This window comes from Ips typographus, unplaced genomic scaffold (genome assembly GCF_016097725.1).
Source record: "Ips typographus isolate SLU unplaced genomic scaffold, UJ_Ityp_2.0 IpsContig44, whole genome shotgun sequence".
NCBI lineage: Eukaryota > Metazoa > Arthropoda > Insecta > Coleoptera > Curculionidae > Ips > Ips typographus.
The window spans coordinates 213,061-230,231 of record NW_028098575.1 but is presented as its reverse complement, the minus strand read 5'-3'; the positions used below and the strand labels follow the sequence as shown (position 1 = coordinate 230,231).

Below are 17,171 nucleotides of genomic sequence, written 5' to 3'. Positions count from 1 at the left end.
ACATATTGATTTATGACAAAAATTGGTAACAAATTTGCAATAAAAGAAGTAATAAATTTAGTTAGAATATTTTTAAATAGTTTGAGTATAAATAGAATAAAAAAGAAAAAACATTTGGGCCTTTATCTTGCTTATCAGTAGTATTGTTACTTGGTATGAAATGCGTAACGTAAATTCTACAAATTTATAAAACTTTTTTAAGCAGATATGAACAGCAGTTTATATTACTACACTGAATATTCTCATTGCATTCCTAGAACTTATAAGTGCCACAGAATATTTTGCGTTTTGATCAAAACGTATCTGACCCGTTGTCCTTATTTCTTGATACTCTCTGTTATCAATTTTCGAGAATTGATCCGTTACATTGTAACAACTCGGTTACTCTAAGTGATGTTAACTGTTTTATTGCTGTAGATAAACAGAATTATACCAAATTATATGGGAACAAGTCGTCGTTTTCAGAATAAAACTATGGCGTACTTACAGTAGTAAAACATATGGGTAAAACATATCTACAACCGAATAGACTAAACATAGAGTAACAGGAACCAGCACCAGCACTGCTCACGTAACACATTTTTTTTAAATTGCCAGACACTTTTTTAGTATCCCTCATTTTTCCCAATGCCAGCAACGCAGATAACCAGCTAGCGACGAGGTTTTCATTAACTATATGCACAGGAAGCTGTGTCCACCCTAATTATTAACTGCTATTATATTTGCAGACAAATACTAATCAATTGAGCAAACGGCGAATATAATTTAAGGACGATTCAAAATTTTCGCATATAAACACCACCTGTTAGAAAAACGAACACAATGCACTAAATTGTTTGACTGGATCAAACCAAAATAGACTTGGCCGTTTTATTTTTATCTACATTCAACAATGACTTGGCTATTTCAAGACTATTATTTAGGCTCTGCTGACAAAACATACGTTAAATAGCGACCTAATTTCGAGTTTTTACAGGATACATCGTCCTACGATCAATTCCAGTTAAGGCCGATTAAACTAGGGATAAAAGTGACCAAACTTTTTTATAAAATTTTTTCAAATTGCCGAATATTTGGCAAGCGAGCGATATTATGTGCCAGAAATTCAGGGTCATATCTGTATTCTCTGGTTTAAAAAACTTAAGTAACGCGGTTCTGAGAAGTTAACTTAACATGAATACTCAATTTTTCCATATGTCGTCAAAGATTTAATACAATTGAAGCACTAATTAAAATTGAAAAAAGCTAGACTAAAAATAAAAGTGGGAAAAAACCGTTCACCATATTATCGGGGTTTATTTGTACTTTTCAAGCCCTTTTCACTGATACTGTTCGAAAGGAATAGACGATAATCTCAACTAAAGACGTATCGTAGATGGCTAGTGTTGTGACTCGCTAAACAACAGTTTTGACATTTGACAGATCAAATTTTGGTTTCCAGTTGTGACAGTTAAACTTCACGTCATTGTGTTTCACACTTTCTCGTCTCTCAGTTTGTCTTTGTTATAAAACTTATAAGTACATTTAAAAAAATATACAGGGTGGACCATAAGTAATGGGACATAGAGCTACAGCATATTCCTGACATCAAAATAATACGATTTAGCGAAATTGTTCTATACCGAAAATTAATATTAAGAAAGATACAGGGTGTGAAAGTTGAAATTTTATTTTTGTTATTTTATCATATCTTCACGGTCGTTTGATATAAATTACTGAAAGTTGGTATAAAGGGGTTTTGGCAGGCGTTAAATACGATGCTTTCATTTGTTTTTTAGTAGCTGATAGGGGGCGCTAGCTGCAACCATATCCGTTCCTTCAAGAGACTCTAACTTTTTTTTACGGAACTGAAACGCCCATATGCTCTCAAAACATGATTCTATGTAAAAAAGGTATACTTGTTGTAAGTCTTAAAAGTTGACTGTTTTCGAGTTATTTAATGTTTTATTATTGCATGCATTGTCGTATGTTAATACGATATTCAACTTCAATAAATCCTTATAAACTTAAAGTAAATAAGAACTAACCTAAATTTCCATAAGGCATCGTACTATTTAAATCTCCCATAGGTGTAGGCAACGTAGCGTTATGCAATAGAACGCCCCTGGTATCGTAAGCAGAGGGGTGAGCATGAGGGTGGGGATAGTTGGGGAGGGCGTGGTGAGCCCCGAAGGGGTGGATCTCGCCGGGGTTGGGGAGGCTCAATAAATTTGCCAGGTCTTGCCAGCGCTGCTCCATGCTTACAGTGCGCACGAGAGGCATGCGGCTCTGAAAATAGCAATCGTTACTTTTTGCTCCGAAACTTGATCGAGGAATTAAACACAATTTTAGACTGACTTTCGATTAAGGGGATTTATAGCTAAATGGCTAAGATATAGAAAATTAGTTTTTTTAATCGTCTGAAAATGAAATTTTTTAGTATTTTGTTTCTTAGATTCTTCCATAACGATAACGGATCGCTGCAATGAAAATTGCAAAAATAAACAGAAAAAATTCTTTAAACATATTATGTCGGAGCTTTAAATTCACGAGATTCGAGATGTTGCAAGTTGTGAGAAACATTTTTATATTAATTCAACAAAATTGACGTCTAATCAAACTAAAGGTTGACAAATAAACAAAACTAGCCATAGCCAACAAATCTCTCAAGTTTATTTTGAGTTGCGTTTGAGAACACTTTTTTTCTGTAATATCTACTGAAAGTGTCAGACTGGCATTATACAAAGTGGCGTAAAACTTATTTGAAAAAATTGCCATGATATACCGATAAATCCGCACACCGATCAAAAGATTTTTTAAATAGTAATTAATTTTGCTAAAATCGATTTTTTTACCTATATAAGTTATATAAAATACCGACCGGATGTCAATCATCTTGATTTTTGTTCAGTAATACCCCAAACTCAAGTGCACTCTACCACTTGGACAGTTAAAAAGATAAGAGCGACTGCCAGCAGGGTTCACCCAGCTTCCCACAAAGTGCTTTGTTTCCCTTAAAATCAATATTATTGTGATATTATAGTACCAATACTACAATGTGAATCGTTAGTTAGAGGTACCCTACACGAAGCTAGTGAAGAATTATTACACTGTAGGTATTACAAACCCATTACAGTAAAGTTTATCGATAAATTTGACATTTCGTATGAGAACTATTAACACCTAATAAATTAAATGTCACGATGGTTTTGTTAAAATGCACCTCAAAACTCAACATCAAACATAGAAAAACGATTATTTTCTAATTTAATTCTTGTGACGATGGTTCCATCTTATACGACATCCGTCTGATCTGTTTAAAGACTAAGTATGACCTCGATTATACTTTTTCACTATTCATAATATATTCTAACGATATGTACTAAAGTTTAGATTTGTGAGAATGTTAACTTTCAATTAACTTGGTCAAGAAAATTAGGAAAATATTGTAAATGTAAATGTGTGTGATTCAAATTTCAAAATTTTTAAGTTTAATTTATACCCTATTATAATAGTAACAAGAAGGAAATTGTCTTCTTTCTACTTTTGAACGACGATTAACGGGATTAACATAGCATTGAATTCCTTGTTGTTTTAACAAATTAACCCTATGTGGTTAGGAGTTCTTTTGTGAACCTTTACCATTTTACACCTGCACTGACAGTTAGGACAGGTACCTAACAATGCGACTTTCATAAAAGATGAATATACTGATGATGGCGCTTTAAAACCCTCGCCGAATGATAATTTGACAAGAGGAACCCACAAGTAACAAAAGGAGACACTACCTCAGACTCCGCAGTTCATTTGTCATAATAAAAATACACTTTGAAATTTTGACTATGCGTTTCTAAAGCGCTTTGTGGTAGCGGTTATTTTCAAGATATGATTTATTAAATGAGATAGTTTCTTACAGATTTACTGGTGTAGACGAATAATTACAGCCACGTACCTATTTAAAACTTTTAAAATTATCTCTAGATACGGTGGTCTGATCGTCGAACTTACAGCAGGTTTTATCTCATGTACAAACTTAAAATAGGTTGATTTTTAACTTATAAAAATACCAAGATGTTCTTATATAGTGGTTTTATCTATTCAATAACATGACGAAGGATAAAAATAATATTTTAACTGAAAATGAATTGTATCTATAACCAGAGTAAATAAGTTTGTATAATGTTTCTTTAAAGTTTAAATAGGGCTGTTCCCCCTTCTATATTCCCCAGTTCTTTAAAAGTAAATAATTAAATATTTGCAACTAAAATTCAACAAATTAAATCAACATTTGTTTTTATCATTTGGTTGAATATGTGTTTGTTAACTACGTAGTACAAAATGGGTTTTTAAACATACTTCTTTTATCTAAACTTTCATTTACTTTCAATCATAGAATACTTCATTAAAATGTAAATATGATATATGTGAATATGCGAATATTAACGTATTTTTCACTCTCTGTTTTCCACATAATATTACAGTTCCGAAGGCATGTCTTTAAAATAATTGAAGATTTTATAATAGAAATATCTGAGAGATACAATGAATGTTCGAATTGATCCTGAACGATTAATGAATTTATTAAGGGTTCGGTAGATTTTTTAAATTACATTCCAATTCAAAAAAACTGGAGATAATGGTAGTTTTCCTTACTTAATTTATTTGGTAAGTAGTCATGGTTGAGTGTTTATCTTATTTCATGCGTCGGTGCTTTTGACTGAGCGATGATTCAAAAAGCAGCAATTTTTTTTATTTCTTACCTGAAAAGCCCTATGATGAGGGTGGTGAAACTGGGGTGTTTGAATCATGTCTGCAAACAAATCAAACTCGTCCCCTAAATCGCTGCCAGTAGCATTTGCTTCTGAAGCTTCTCCTGGTTTCTTGTTGCTTTCTTCTAGAGCCTCAAGACTTGCTAACAGCCCAGAGGCATTTTTCTATAATCATGCAAGTATGCGTTTTTCAAACCGGCCAGTTTTAACCAGGAATGGTAAAACAATACCTGTTGCGAATTATCATCGTCAAGTTCTACTAAACTTAGAGCTTCATCTAGAAAGAATTCGGACAGGGGTAAGGCAAGGTCTCCTAAGTCGCATGAAGAATTAGCCTCGGCCCCAAGTTCTCCTTTTATCACATACTCTCCTGTAAATTGAGAAAGTAACGACAATTAGTGTTACAAATTCAGTGGCGGTAATTATATATCGATTTTAATTTATACAATACTTAAACTTTCAACATGACCGAATTAGTAGAATGGTAATGTTACCGATTTCCATTGTATATGTGGGTTTTGAACGCTTGGTTTTTACTATTTTCAGATTTATCAAAATACTATAATTACAATATTACAGAAAGAAAACTCCTTTTTCTTTAAAAATGTTCAGTTACATGCTTGTTTACGAATGCCAGTGGATGTATTACTATTAATTAATCATAATTAATAACAGTCCGTATTTTTTTAATAACGAATAATTTTAAAACAAATTTGTAACTAGTAGAAAAAGTAGGAAGCCTTAACATTTCACTTCATTAAGGATGGGTGCCCCGAGGAATTGGAGCAGTCTTACTCTTTAGATGGTTAAATAAAAACAAGATCTTCGTTATTTAGTCGACTTCATCAACTTTCTATTGAACAGCCGTTTAAATTAATTTTCTAAATTTTCATTCAAAATGGCTGTTTATTAATAACAACTGCAAAAGGCGAAATGCAATTATATGTTTTTTCCGGAACGACCAGGATATACGCAGATATAAAAGCCGATAAAGTTATTGACAGCTTATAAGATCTATTAACTATTCAAATTAGTACCCGGTCTCGGTATAAAGGTAATTATTTTTACAATCAGAAACTTGATTGCGTGATTTGATACTTGATTGACTTTCTATGCATGCTCTAAGTCGGATTTGAATTTGCGAATGGTTATTCTTGGATAATTACGATTTTATTTAAACAAAGATGATACTACGTTTATTGACTCTTCTTTCTTTTAAAAGAAAATAACACTCAACATTGGTTATTCCGTATCAAAACATAATTGCAACTTTACGAATATCGATATTTTCCATGAATATGGCAACAAACCGATGTTCCACCACAATCAAAACATAAGATTGGTTCTTAAATTTATTTTATAGTTTTAAATGCAGTATTTGGTGGCCCTTTCATATTGTATCACTCAAATACCGCACAAAATCAAATATTTAAGAAAATTACCTTGATAATGTTATCCAATTTATTATTATAAACGTTTTCCCAAAATTGTCACAAAAACTAACTAAAAAACCGGCACTCACAAGCAATTTGGAACATTTTCATTGGATGGGATGACCAAACAAAGGCCAAGAAAAAACAAGTGGTCGAAAGCTTAATATAATGATCGCCCGACGGAGGAATAAGCGTGACTAAAAAGCCTACCAGCATGGTATCTTTTCCCTCCCCTTACGAAGGTATTAACTTTACTTCCATCTCATGGGTCCGACCCAATAAAATGTAACATATTTATGGGCCTTTAGTTCTCCACCCCAGTTCATGGTCTAATTTTACGTAATTACAATGGCCATGTGAGGTTCTAATAAACTTCTAATAAAATTTACAAGAAAACCTGTTTATTTAAAATAAGTAACTAATTAAAAGAGACTAAAACGATATCTAACAGTGTTTTTTATTTATATTTGGCGGATGATAGACCGATTTTCCGTTTTGCAGCTATTTTCGAAACTACAAATTGTTTTTAAAAACACATCAGTGCTCCATAACTAGGCATTTTTTAATAAAATTAATTAAATGACATTTCTAAAGATTTTATGTGTCAAGCTTTTACTCTAATTAAGACAATCGACAGACATATTTGACACATTATCAGTATTGGCTTGAATGTCGAACGTAGCATAATTTTGTTCTTCTGAGGACTTCATACTTTTAATTGGCCGGTTTATAACTTTTATTGTATAATAAATTTGGTATGATGTACATGGAAACAAAAATAAAAAAAAATCTAACATGGTCTTTAAAAAGTTAAACCCATTTATTTTATAAATGTATTTGCGTTAAATAGATTCAAGTCAAATATGATAATCGTTTTACACACCCCAAATTTGTATCTTAAGCTGTCGATAAAAACGATTTTACCACCCAAGTGAGTTTACTAGGTTAGAGGTAATCCTACTCCCTGTAAGAACAGTTCCTATTACTTTTTTAATTTTTGAAAATAAGCCAATTTAATGTGAATAACTAATTAAATGTAGTTAAAACTATGGTCAGTGAATCTCGCATTAACACAGTAATTAAAACCAACCCAGTGTGGTTATTTTGGTATATAGTTTAAGCAAAAATATAAGTTTAGGAGAGAGACTTTTATATTTCTTTTATCACTCTGAAGTAGGTACTTATTTTGGCTGACTTTAGCAAAATAATCCATTAAATTGGTGAAATTAAGTCTAGGATGCATTTAAAAAGATTAACTTTGTTGTCCTGCATAGCATAGACCACCAAATGACTCCAAAGGTGACTAACTAGTGAATAACCCAAATCGCATTAATGTGATAGTCATTATTGGTAAAAACTATTTTTGTAAAAAGTTATTCGCATTAAATTGGCTATAGACTAAAATGATAAACACAAAATGTTTCGGGATTTATTTATCATCTTGTAACTAAAACAACTCAACATGGAACAAAAGTACTACAGTATACATAATTGAATTCATTATGGTTATTGCATTTTTAGAATAAAGAAAAAAAAATTAGACATATTTGATATCAGACCATATGCAATTTTGCAGTGTTTTTTGAATTACTTAAAATTTTTATCGTAGGTAAGTCAAAGATATGTCCAAATTGACAATTAATGTTAATTATTTATTATTAGTTTTTCAGATTTAATTTATTGAGTTCACACTGCGGTATAAAACCTGCTTAGTACAATTGTAGTAAACATAACCAAATAATAGAAAAACTAGAGCAATAAATGATAAACATAGATTAGTTAACAAAATAAAAAGCTATTTGAATAGCGACTGAGTATGCGACGGGTAATGTTAATACAATTACTTCTTTCAAAAATGACTAGACAATTTTTATGCTGACCAAGGATGACAAGTTAACGAAATTCCAATTTTATTTTGGCACTAGGTATGCATATAACAGTTTGGATTAACAGGTGTAATGTAAATAATCTATTATTATTGTGTTCTTCATATTATCAGTATGGAAGTCACCAAATACTGATAAACCCAACCTATAGCGTAATAGGATTATAATAATTTATATACATCATTTCTCATTAGAAACTCCCTTTACTTGCCTTTTCAAGCAATTAAGTTTTTATACGGAATTGACTGCCAACTGACCTACGATTGTTGGGTTAGATTATATTTCTGACGTCTTGTCTAATCGTCATTTACGATTAAAATCAATTTAAACTAGGAAATGCAAGTGAGAAATTGCGTAATGTTATCTCGATTTCACAAACAGCTTAGAAATGGCAGGTGTAATTGAAAACCAACTGTCAGACCCAGTTGTTGCGAAATAGTTTCGTGGATAAAAAACTGAGAAGGTCAAAAAGTAATTTATTGCCGAAATCGTTATAATAACCACATCTGTAACAATTTCATCTGGCGTTGAAAAGTAAACAATTTAAGTTCAAAACAGAACTACCAAAATGAAGGCATCACAAATCAACGAAAGTAAAAGTTATTACTTTTTAGGCTATTATTAGATATTATATTTACCTTTCCTTACAATGGTCGGGAATACAAAAGAATTACCAGCGCTACGTATATAATATAATTACATACTTATACATTCCTATACAGGTATATATTTTTACTAATATTTACTCTATCACTATGTTTCAGCATTTTACTTTAACTTAACATTTTTTACGTCCTAAGGGCTGATATTTAAAACTAAACAATGTAATCTTAAGCAAACGAAATCTTAATTAATCCAAGTAGCATTATCGAATCGCCGTTACTTTTTATTAAACTCCACCTCTGTTTTTATTTAGACATATGAATTATTATTGAAAAAGTTAATTATGCGCAATTAAGGCGGGATGATTAAACTGAATTTCTTCGTTCGGAAAGATATATTTCGTTCGGCCTGAAAGCCACTTACGCGTAGAAGGAATGCACCATCAAAGAAACCGCCAATGGGAACCATTCTGTTCCCTCTCCCTGTCTCTCTCTCGCAATACGGTTCTGCCGCTCCAACAAACCGCTAATGATTTTGATTTAAAAATTACATCTGCTAATGGTTTTCTGTGCCTTCCAGTGTCGTGCAAGCCCTCTTTTTTTGTTATAACAAAATCAGTTTTTTTATTTTCAGTAAATTACGCTTACCTAATTTTGTAAAAAAAAGAAAAAAAAACAGGTCTGAATGCAAATAACATTTTTGTTAGTACTTTTAAATATAGCTCTATGAAACAAACAAAAAAACCGGAAAGGATCTCGTTTTATATTTGAATTCATCACTCACTTTTTCAATTGCATTTAGATCGTCGTCAGGACAATAAAATACAATGTTATTATTGCTTGAGTTAATTAATGAAAGATAAAGCAAAACAATACATATTGTTACGATTTTCCCGTGGGTTCACACAAAGTCAGTTTAACTGAACAATTAATAAATTTATTAACACTTCAAAACACTCCGTACAATAATTAACACAGCTACTAAAAACACTACTACAATTCCACAATTATTCCAACTATTTAAACTTTACCGCGTTCCCAAATTCACTACTACTGCGGTCGAGACCGCGTCTTTTATATTCGCAAACCACGTTCTAGAATGACCGCGAAACGCTTCGCGGGTTGCCTTGACCATTCAAGAATCTTCGAGGTAGCGTTTCCTAACTGTGGCCTACTTTAATACGCGCCCGGCCAGATATTGCGGCGTATCGGTTTCATCCCGACGCGAGCGTTCGTTAAGAAGTATCGAGCATAGTAGGCCCAGACCGTAACAATATAATAATTGCTAAATGTTATAAAATGTTTGTTATTTTTGTATTTTTTTTACGAAATATCGCCTAATAAATCTACTGAAAGAAGGAAAACCATGTGAAGTACTAGTATAGCATCTTATTTTGTGTAATAAATGTTCATATACTTGAATTAGACTCTTCTGAAGGTATTCCCAATGCCACGAACAATTGGAAATACTTATGTTAAAAACAATGTCGGCAAATCCAATCAATATCGATACAAAATTCTCTTTAGTTTCTACGCTATGTACGAGTGTCGATGTTTTTTCCTAAACAAGGTATGACAAAACATTATAAACCATAAAAAGACAATTTACCACTGTTCTTGTTTGCCCTTGAAAAACCATTGCTAATGCGAAACGAGAGAAAGGATTTTTTCGACAAAATACGCTATGGATCCCTCAAGTTACGAAATAAAACACAGGAAATTAAGAAGGACTTTAAACGAGTAATAAACAAAATTGATTTTGAAGAGATTGCAAGATTTGTTCCTTTTCAGCCTTTTATTCTTCGCTTTAATCTATACGATCTCAAGTTAAAACGTGTAAGTAAAATCCTTTCCAGCCCATCGCTATCCCTTTAAGCCATTTAAATTTAATTTTTGCGCTACTTCTGTTATGTTTCAAAAAGATTATTATCTAAAATGTTATTAGACAGTCTCAAGTGCCTTTTGAGCTCTCTTAAATGTGGACTGCTGTCATCAACGTCATCCACTGCTTATTTACCTTCTTGACCGACCATAGAAAATGTAATTTTTGACACTTTACCCACTACAATAGAGTGATGGGCCCTTTCGTATTTCGATTCACGTCGGAACAAGTGCTACTTGTCCTTTTTTCGAGGAATTCCTATCGACTCTCCAATATAATCAAATAGTTAGGCCTTTGATTCAAATCTTTTTTTTATCAAATAGTTAAGGCAATAATAATTGTGTGAAGCCAAAACTGCTATACAGTATTGTCGGGGCACTTAATTAGGTTTGTTAAAAATGTGCAGGACTAGAATCTGACTGCTTAGAAATACTATAGTAGATTCTACCTAGATGTGGATAATAGTGAGGAATAAACCTAAGGGATCCCAAAAGGCCGAAATAATTTCATTTTTCAAGATCAAAACTAATTTGACCGAGTCATGCAGCAAGGTCTCTTGGGCATACCTTTATATCTATTATGCCTAACCCTAGATCATTAATCATAAATTTGGATACAATATGAGTTTTTTGACGTTTTGAATGTGCAGCAAACCAAAATTATTAATATATTATAGATATGGTCTACTGCCGAGGCTAATGATGCCATCGAAACAAAAAGCACGTTAAATTTTAAGGATTACCAGAATACCTACCTTAAAATCCAAAAAAGATTGATTTCGTCTATAATACGGTAATGTAAAAATCCCGAAACGGATCACACACAAAATGTTGTCAGGCACAAACTCAGAGTTTATTAGTCCACGTGATATATTCACTTTCAGTCATGAAAAGTAAATAAATAAATAAATAAGAGAAAAACGAAACTAACAATAAACCGGTACTTTTCAAGTATGCTGTATGTATCCTTCAGATCAAAGAACGTTCACTATACAGACTGTGCCGAGTTGAAAACTGGTAAAGCCAATCAGAACAGAGGCAACAGAGCGAACTCGAACAACTAATATGGCCGCCATTTCAGACAATGGGGGACAGGGAAAGGGAATTGCAGAGGGGCTGACACAAGGGGGGATCGAAGCACATTTAACCCCCAACTATTATAGCGTCTTTAACATTAATCTTTCGACTTGATCCAAGGAATTTGCCGCTGCTTTTTCCATTAAACGTTGTTCCTTCTTTTTTTTTATCTATATGAATTTATTATTTTTACTTTTATCGTTTATTATAAAAATATTATGTTACCCAGATACCAAGCCCCGCTGAAAATAGCTTTTATTGCCAAGAAAGTACTAATAATAAAAGCTGTTGTAAGTAATTAAATTATAAAAGGGTGCAACTTAAATTAAGTCTGTGTATATTCAACCACTCTGTACATACACCAGAGTTAAAAAAATTCTATAGCAAACACTTTAAAATGTACTATTTATTTCCACCCTCTGAAAATTGATAATAACTCGTTTCATTATATATTTCACAATTTTAATAAGGACAAAATAAGGAAAAAAATAGTCTCCATTAAAAAGCGAAGCCGTAAGGTGCGTTGAAAGTTTTAAATTAAGTAATTTAAAGGCAGGTGTCGGTATAAATGAAACAGCCAAAAAAGGTACTGGGCCTTCAATATAACTTTTTATTCAGCCCAGTATACGCCATGACTTAACAGTTTTACTTATACGAATGTTTCTCAGAATACCTACCCCGTGTCAGGCTTGATTCCACGGCAAAGAACGTTCATTTTTGAAAAGGTTTTATACCTTCAAAATTACCATGATGAAATAATTAAATTAAATTAAATTTTTGTAAAAACAAAAAGGAGCTGAATAAGCTGGAAATAACGTTCGTTTTACATAAACATATAGATCGAATAATGCCTAATACAGGGTGGTCCAAATTGATTGTAGGATACTTATAGAGTGGGAGTTACATAGCGGAGCTATAGCGAGCCCTAAAATATTTGCTCCAAAAACCAGTTTTTTTATTTTAATTCCTAAACAACAAAAAACTTGAAATTGAAATTTTCTCCATTTTAAAAAGGGAATTTAAAATATTTTTAAAATAATATAAAATTTTATTTGGCATGAGTAAAAGTTTAAAATGAGTAACTTTTTTTCGATTAGGAATTATATGACACTTTAGATTTTTTTTTTGTACATTCCACCCCTGAATTTGAACCACCATTTATATCAATACTGGAAGCAAATGGAGAATAATTTCTTAAAATGTTATCAACTAAAATAAGTCTATGCCATATATCAAAAAAGTATCACAACCTTATCATCATCCCTCAGCTTGCGATTGAGCCCCTTGATTTTCCATCAATACGAGTGTTCTGTGTTCTTGCATTAGGGGAGCGCTCTGTGATAAAACGTATTATTATTTTCCCTTTTATCTCTGCTTCGCTAGTCTTCGCCGCCTGCTTTTTTAATATCCCATTCCATTTTTTTTCTACCAACACTGGCGTCTTAAACCCGCGCCTTTACTACCATCACTAATTTACTGTTTACATGCAAAGTCTGTTAAATATTCTAATGGAATTTTGGTTCTTGCAAATTCTTGAAAAAATACATTTATTCACCAAATTAATGAATAAAAAGCGGATTTTGATTTAAACATATTTCGAGCCCTACCGTGGAATACCTTTATTATTTTAAGAGAAGTTAGTACTCGCAATTAGAAATGTTTTAATGCGACATTTTATTGTACACCAAATTTTGCCTCTGTGCCCTAATTTAACCTACCTCTTGCATCTCTTGAAATAATCGAGAAACCCAGAGTCCGGGATAGAAAAATGAACACCCCGTATAAAATACAACTTTTGCAAGTGCTCTGACACATAAAGATATGATGTTTTTTCGACCTTAGCTAATCAGAAGCTTGTACTTAAATCTAAATATTTTTATTTATGGACCACTCTGCCCAGTAAAAATAGAATATTTATAGTAACAGCATAACAATTGTTGGTATTATGTTATTCAATTAGATTAAAGGCAAGGGTGGCTGGGCCCGTTTCTGTAGGGTTAGGGTATTTCACAGTAGCAATGGCGTTTATGACTAATGGTCTTCCTTGACATCCGATGAGATCAGCAAAATTTTTCTATTATTCCCCGTCTGTATTAATGATTGTATTTATTTTTGACGACTATTTTTTAGATCCCTCGGGAATAGAGACGTATCCTTGTATGAACTGTCCCCAGGTACGAAACCGAACTTTTTGTATGGTCACAACTCCTAACCTAGACCGTTATTATATGATGCTGTACAAAATGGACAAATTGCCTCTCAACCAACGCAAAAACAACAACAATTAACTTAACTATACCCAATAAAGCGACTTACACATTTGCCACAATTTTCTATGCTTATTTAAGTGGCTGACGTTCGTGTGTCCTTTTGTTCCCGAGATAAGAATCAATTTTAAAATAAATTATTGCGTTGATGGGTGTCAGTCATAATGTGACAAACCATTTCACAAATGCATGAGTATCATTATATGCACATTGATATGAATACCACACACGACGCGTTGTACCGTTCTTCGTTTAATAACTTTTTTGAACAACCTTTCAGTTTACAACGACCCCCTTTTAATGTCGTTTATTAAACAGGCTCAACCTCTCTGACAGTTCATAAAAAAACAACAACTATATACTCACCAGTTTCTGTGTCTACTGTGTAGTTAACTCCAGCCCAAATATCCTCTTCGGCGGTTTCGATTTCTGGTTCTTCTTCCTGTAACATTAAAAAAATCCAGTAGGAGAATTTCTAGATGCTAAATTAGCTCAGTGAATAGAATATTACTACTACTATTTTCAATCCCACAGTTTTGCATGTTTTCCAAAAAAATTGTCATAACTGACGTTAGTAATGTTACTATGAGCTATATTGAAAGCATTGCGTTTGACGCAATAGAGCGACTAACTCTATACTTTCGACTACATAACTGGTGTCGTAAAAAGTATCCAGTATTAAAAAATTTGGGATTCCTTTCTTTTTTAAAATTGACTGATGTAAAAACTGTGGTAGGAGAATAGTTTTGTTACATTAGATAAATGTGGTGCTAGTTTGAAGTTTATGAAACAAAATCACAAACCTTAACTTTTTCATTTTTAGCTTTAACTTCCTCAGCTTCCTTTTCGATAAGCAGCGATGTAGAAGCATCAGCATCATTTTTCATAGTCTCAACTACATCAGCCGCCTTGTCCTTCAGCTGCTCTTCTTGTCTGGCTAATTCCAAAGAGAAACCAAGATCTACGTCCTGTTTCCACAAAACTTCGATAAGATCCATATCCTGTAAATGCGAAATAATAGAAAAAATTACAACATATTAACTAACATCAAATTAGTGAGTTATTATAGATGAGGATATAAGTATATAAACACAATTTTGATGAGAATTTGTGCCACAACAATGACAAAACAATAAATTATAGGGACTTAACCTCTTACTTACAGCCATTGTTCCAATCGCATAACCCCAAAAAGAGAATAAATGAAGAACATTAAACCAGAGTAAAATTCAGTCAGACTTTATAAATGCCCGTACTAACTTAGATCCATAATAATACAAGTGTTGCTAAAAACTGCGTAAAGATAACACTGGAAAGCTAATTATCGAACGCGATAAGGATAAGACTTTCAATTTTACGGCATACAATTAATAACCTTGAGCTGTGTTGTTTACCTATTTCATAAAATAGAGAAAAACTTCCTTTTCAAGTCTATAATATTAAATATGGAAAAGTTGTTGACGTTTGGTATATAATGATATCGTATGTTACGACTATATTCTACTGCAACTTACTCAATAAAATTTTCTAATATTGATTATATTTGATGCATAAATTTGGAGATTCTAAAGCAACAATAGTTCAAAATTGCATATTAAAGATATAAAATAATAAAATATATTTATATTTAACGGTAGCCAGATAGAGTTCTAAGGAATAAATAATTTAAGTGATTATATTAGTCGTTGTACTCTATTAGACAAAACTTATTACAGCCAAGAGTTTTTCATATTTACGAGAAAAACTGAAAACCCCTGTAGATAACATTATTTGTTTTATCCAAAACGAATTCCGTAATACTTGAACTTGTACTATCATTTTAATCTTTTTAGAAGAATACTTGGATTATAGAGAGAGAGAGAGATTGGATATTCTCTCTCTCTAGAGAGATAAGAATATTTGGATTTTTTTTAAAAGCGAACGTTGACGAGTTTCTGGATGGAGAACTAGCAGCTTAAAAAAGTAAGTTAAGATGCTATATGAATATATTAAAACACAAAATCTTATACCAGTATCAATATGTCTCTTGCAAAAAATAAATGTATATGATGTTAAGAAATACGACCAATTCAAACCTATACGTCCTGAGAGAACATAATATAATAATTATAATGAATTTCATGTATCGACAGTGAAACTACTTACAACTGCATCATACTTATCATCAGGCGATTTAGTGCAATATTAATCTAAAGGAAAAATCTTGTAAAAAGACAAAAAAATACGTTCGCACATGCATGGAGCTTTCTAATTTCTCATGTCGTTAGGCTACTTTTTTTGTTTCAAATGTGACTCATTTCTATTGCACTGCACTGCGTTTACAGCAAATATCTTTGACAGAGTTAGAGAGTAATTGAAAGTTTTTGGTTTTGTCAACTTATTTTCAGAATAAGGTTATTCAAAAGTCAGTATACTTTTTGCCGCTTGCAATAATCGAAAAATGTGATCCCATTTTGGGAGGAGCATGTATGAAAACAATGGGTGTGATAGCTGTGGGGTAGTAAGAATTACTCTGAACCACACCTTCGTATCCCGCGTGGTTGTTCAAATGAAACCTGCGTTTCGGTGCGGTCACGAAAAGACGCCATCTTGTCGACCCGCTGCGATACATCCTATATATTATGCAGTATACACACATAGGCGGCGATGCATACACTTTATACCTTAAATGTGGCAGCAAATAAATAGCTCGTCAAGATCTATATTTGTAATGCTGTATGTATCTGTCACTGTAGAAATAGAAAAATATATAATATAGCTTTTATGACAATTGTGAAAATTAAAATTCTCTCATAGAATCACCAGCATGTAGGATGTAGGTACCATTAAGGTATCTGTGTAGACATTAAAAAATTAAGCATTAATAATAATTTTTAAAATTCATTAATTCAAAGTGACTCATCCTTAACCCTAATACTCAAATTAAATTTAGATACTATTTATAAACATGCTCGGTTTGATGTACTCGTACCTATACTAATAAAAATTTAAGTATTTTGAAACATATTTAAATCTGAACGTCACTGGTCAGATCGGCATGCACGCTAATGTCGGCAATACCTGTGAGAGGTTTTTCGTTTTTTTTTTTATTATGAGCTCATGATATAACTCACGCAGAGCCTACCTATACCAACCATAATGGAAAAGTAGGAGTTGTTTTGTTTTCTACGCCTTCTTTCATCTATCAACTACGTAGACCTGCCGAGAAAATGTTAAAATCAGATGCATGTATCCATTAATCATTTAAAAAAGGCAACGCCACTGTTAATTAATATTT

At 32.4% G+C, this 17,171-nt stretch overlaps 1 protein-coding gene across 1 annotated transcript in view; it reads right to left on the bottom strand.

Annotated features, from left to right (window-relative positions):
• Positions 1-17,171, bottom strand: part of LOC145739801 (uncharacterized) — a 32,421-nt gene that overhangs the window by 2,826 nt on the left and 12,424 nt on the right. Inside the window, 6 exon segments of the mRNA XM_081995166.1 lie at positions 488-650; positions 2,024-2,268; positions 4,740-4,913; positions 4,979-5,118; positions 14,261-14,336; positions 14,698-14,895. Coding sequence (XP_081851292.1) covers positions 488-650; positions 2,024-2,268; positions 4,740-4,913; positions 4,979-5,118; positions 14,261-14,336; positions 14,698-14,895 — 996 coding nt within the window.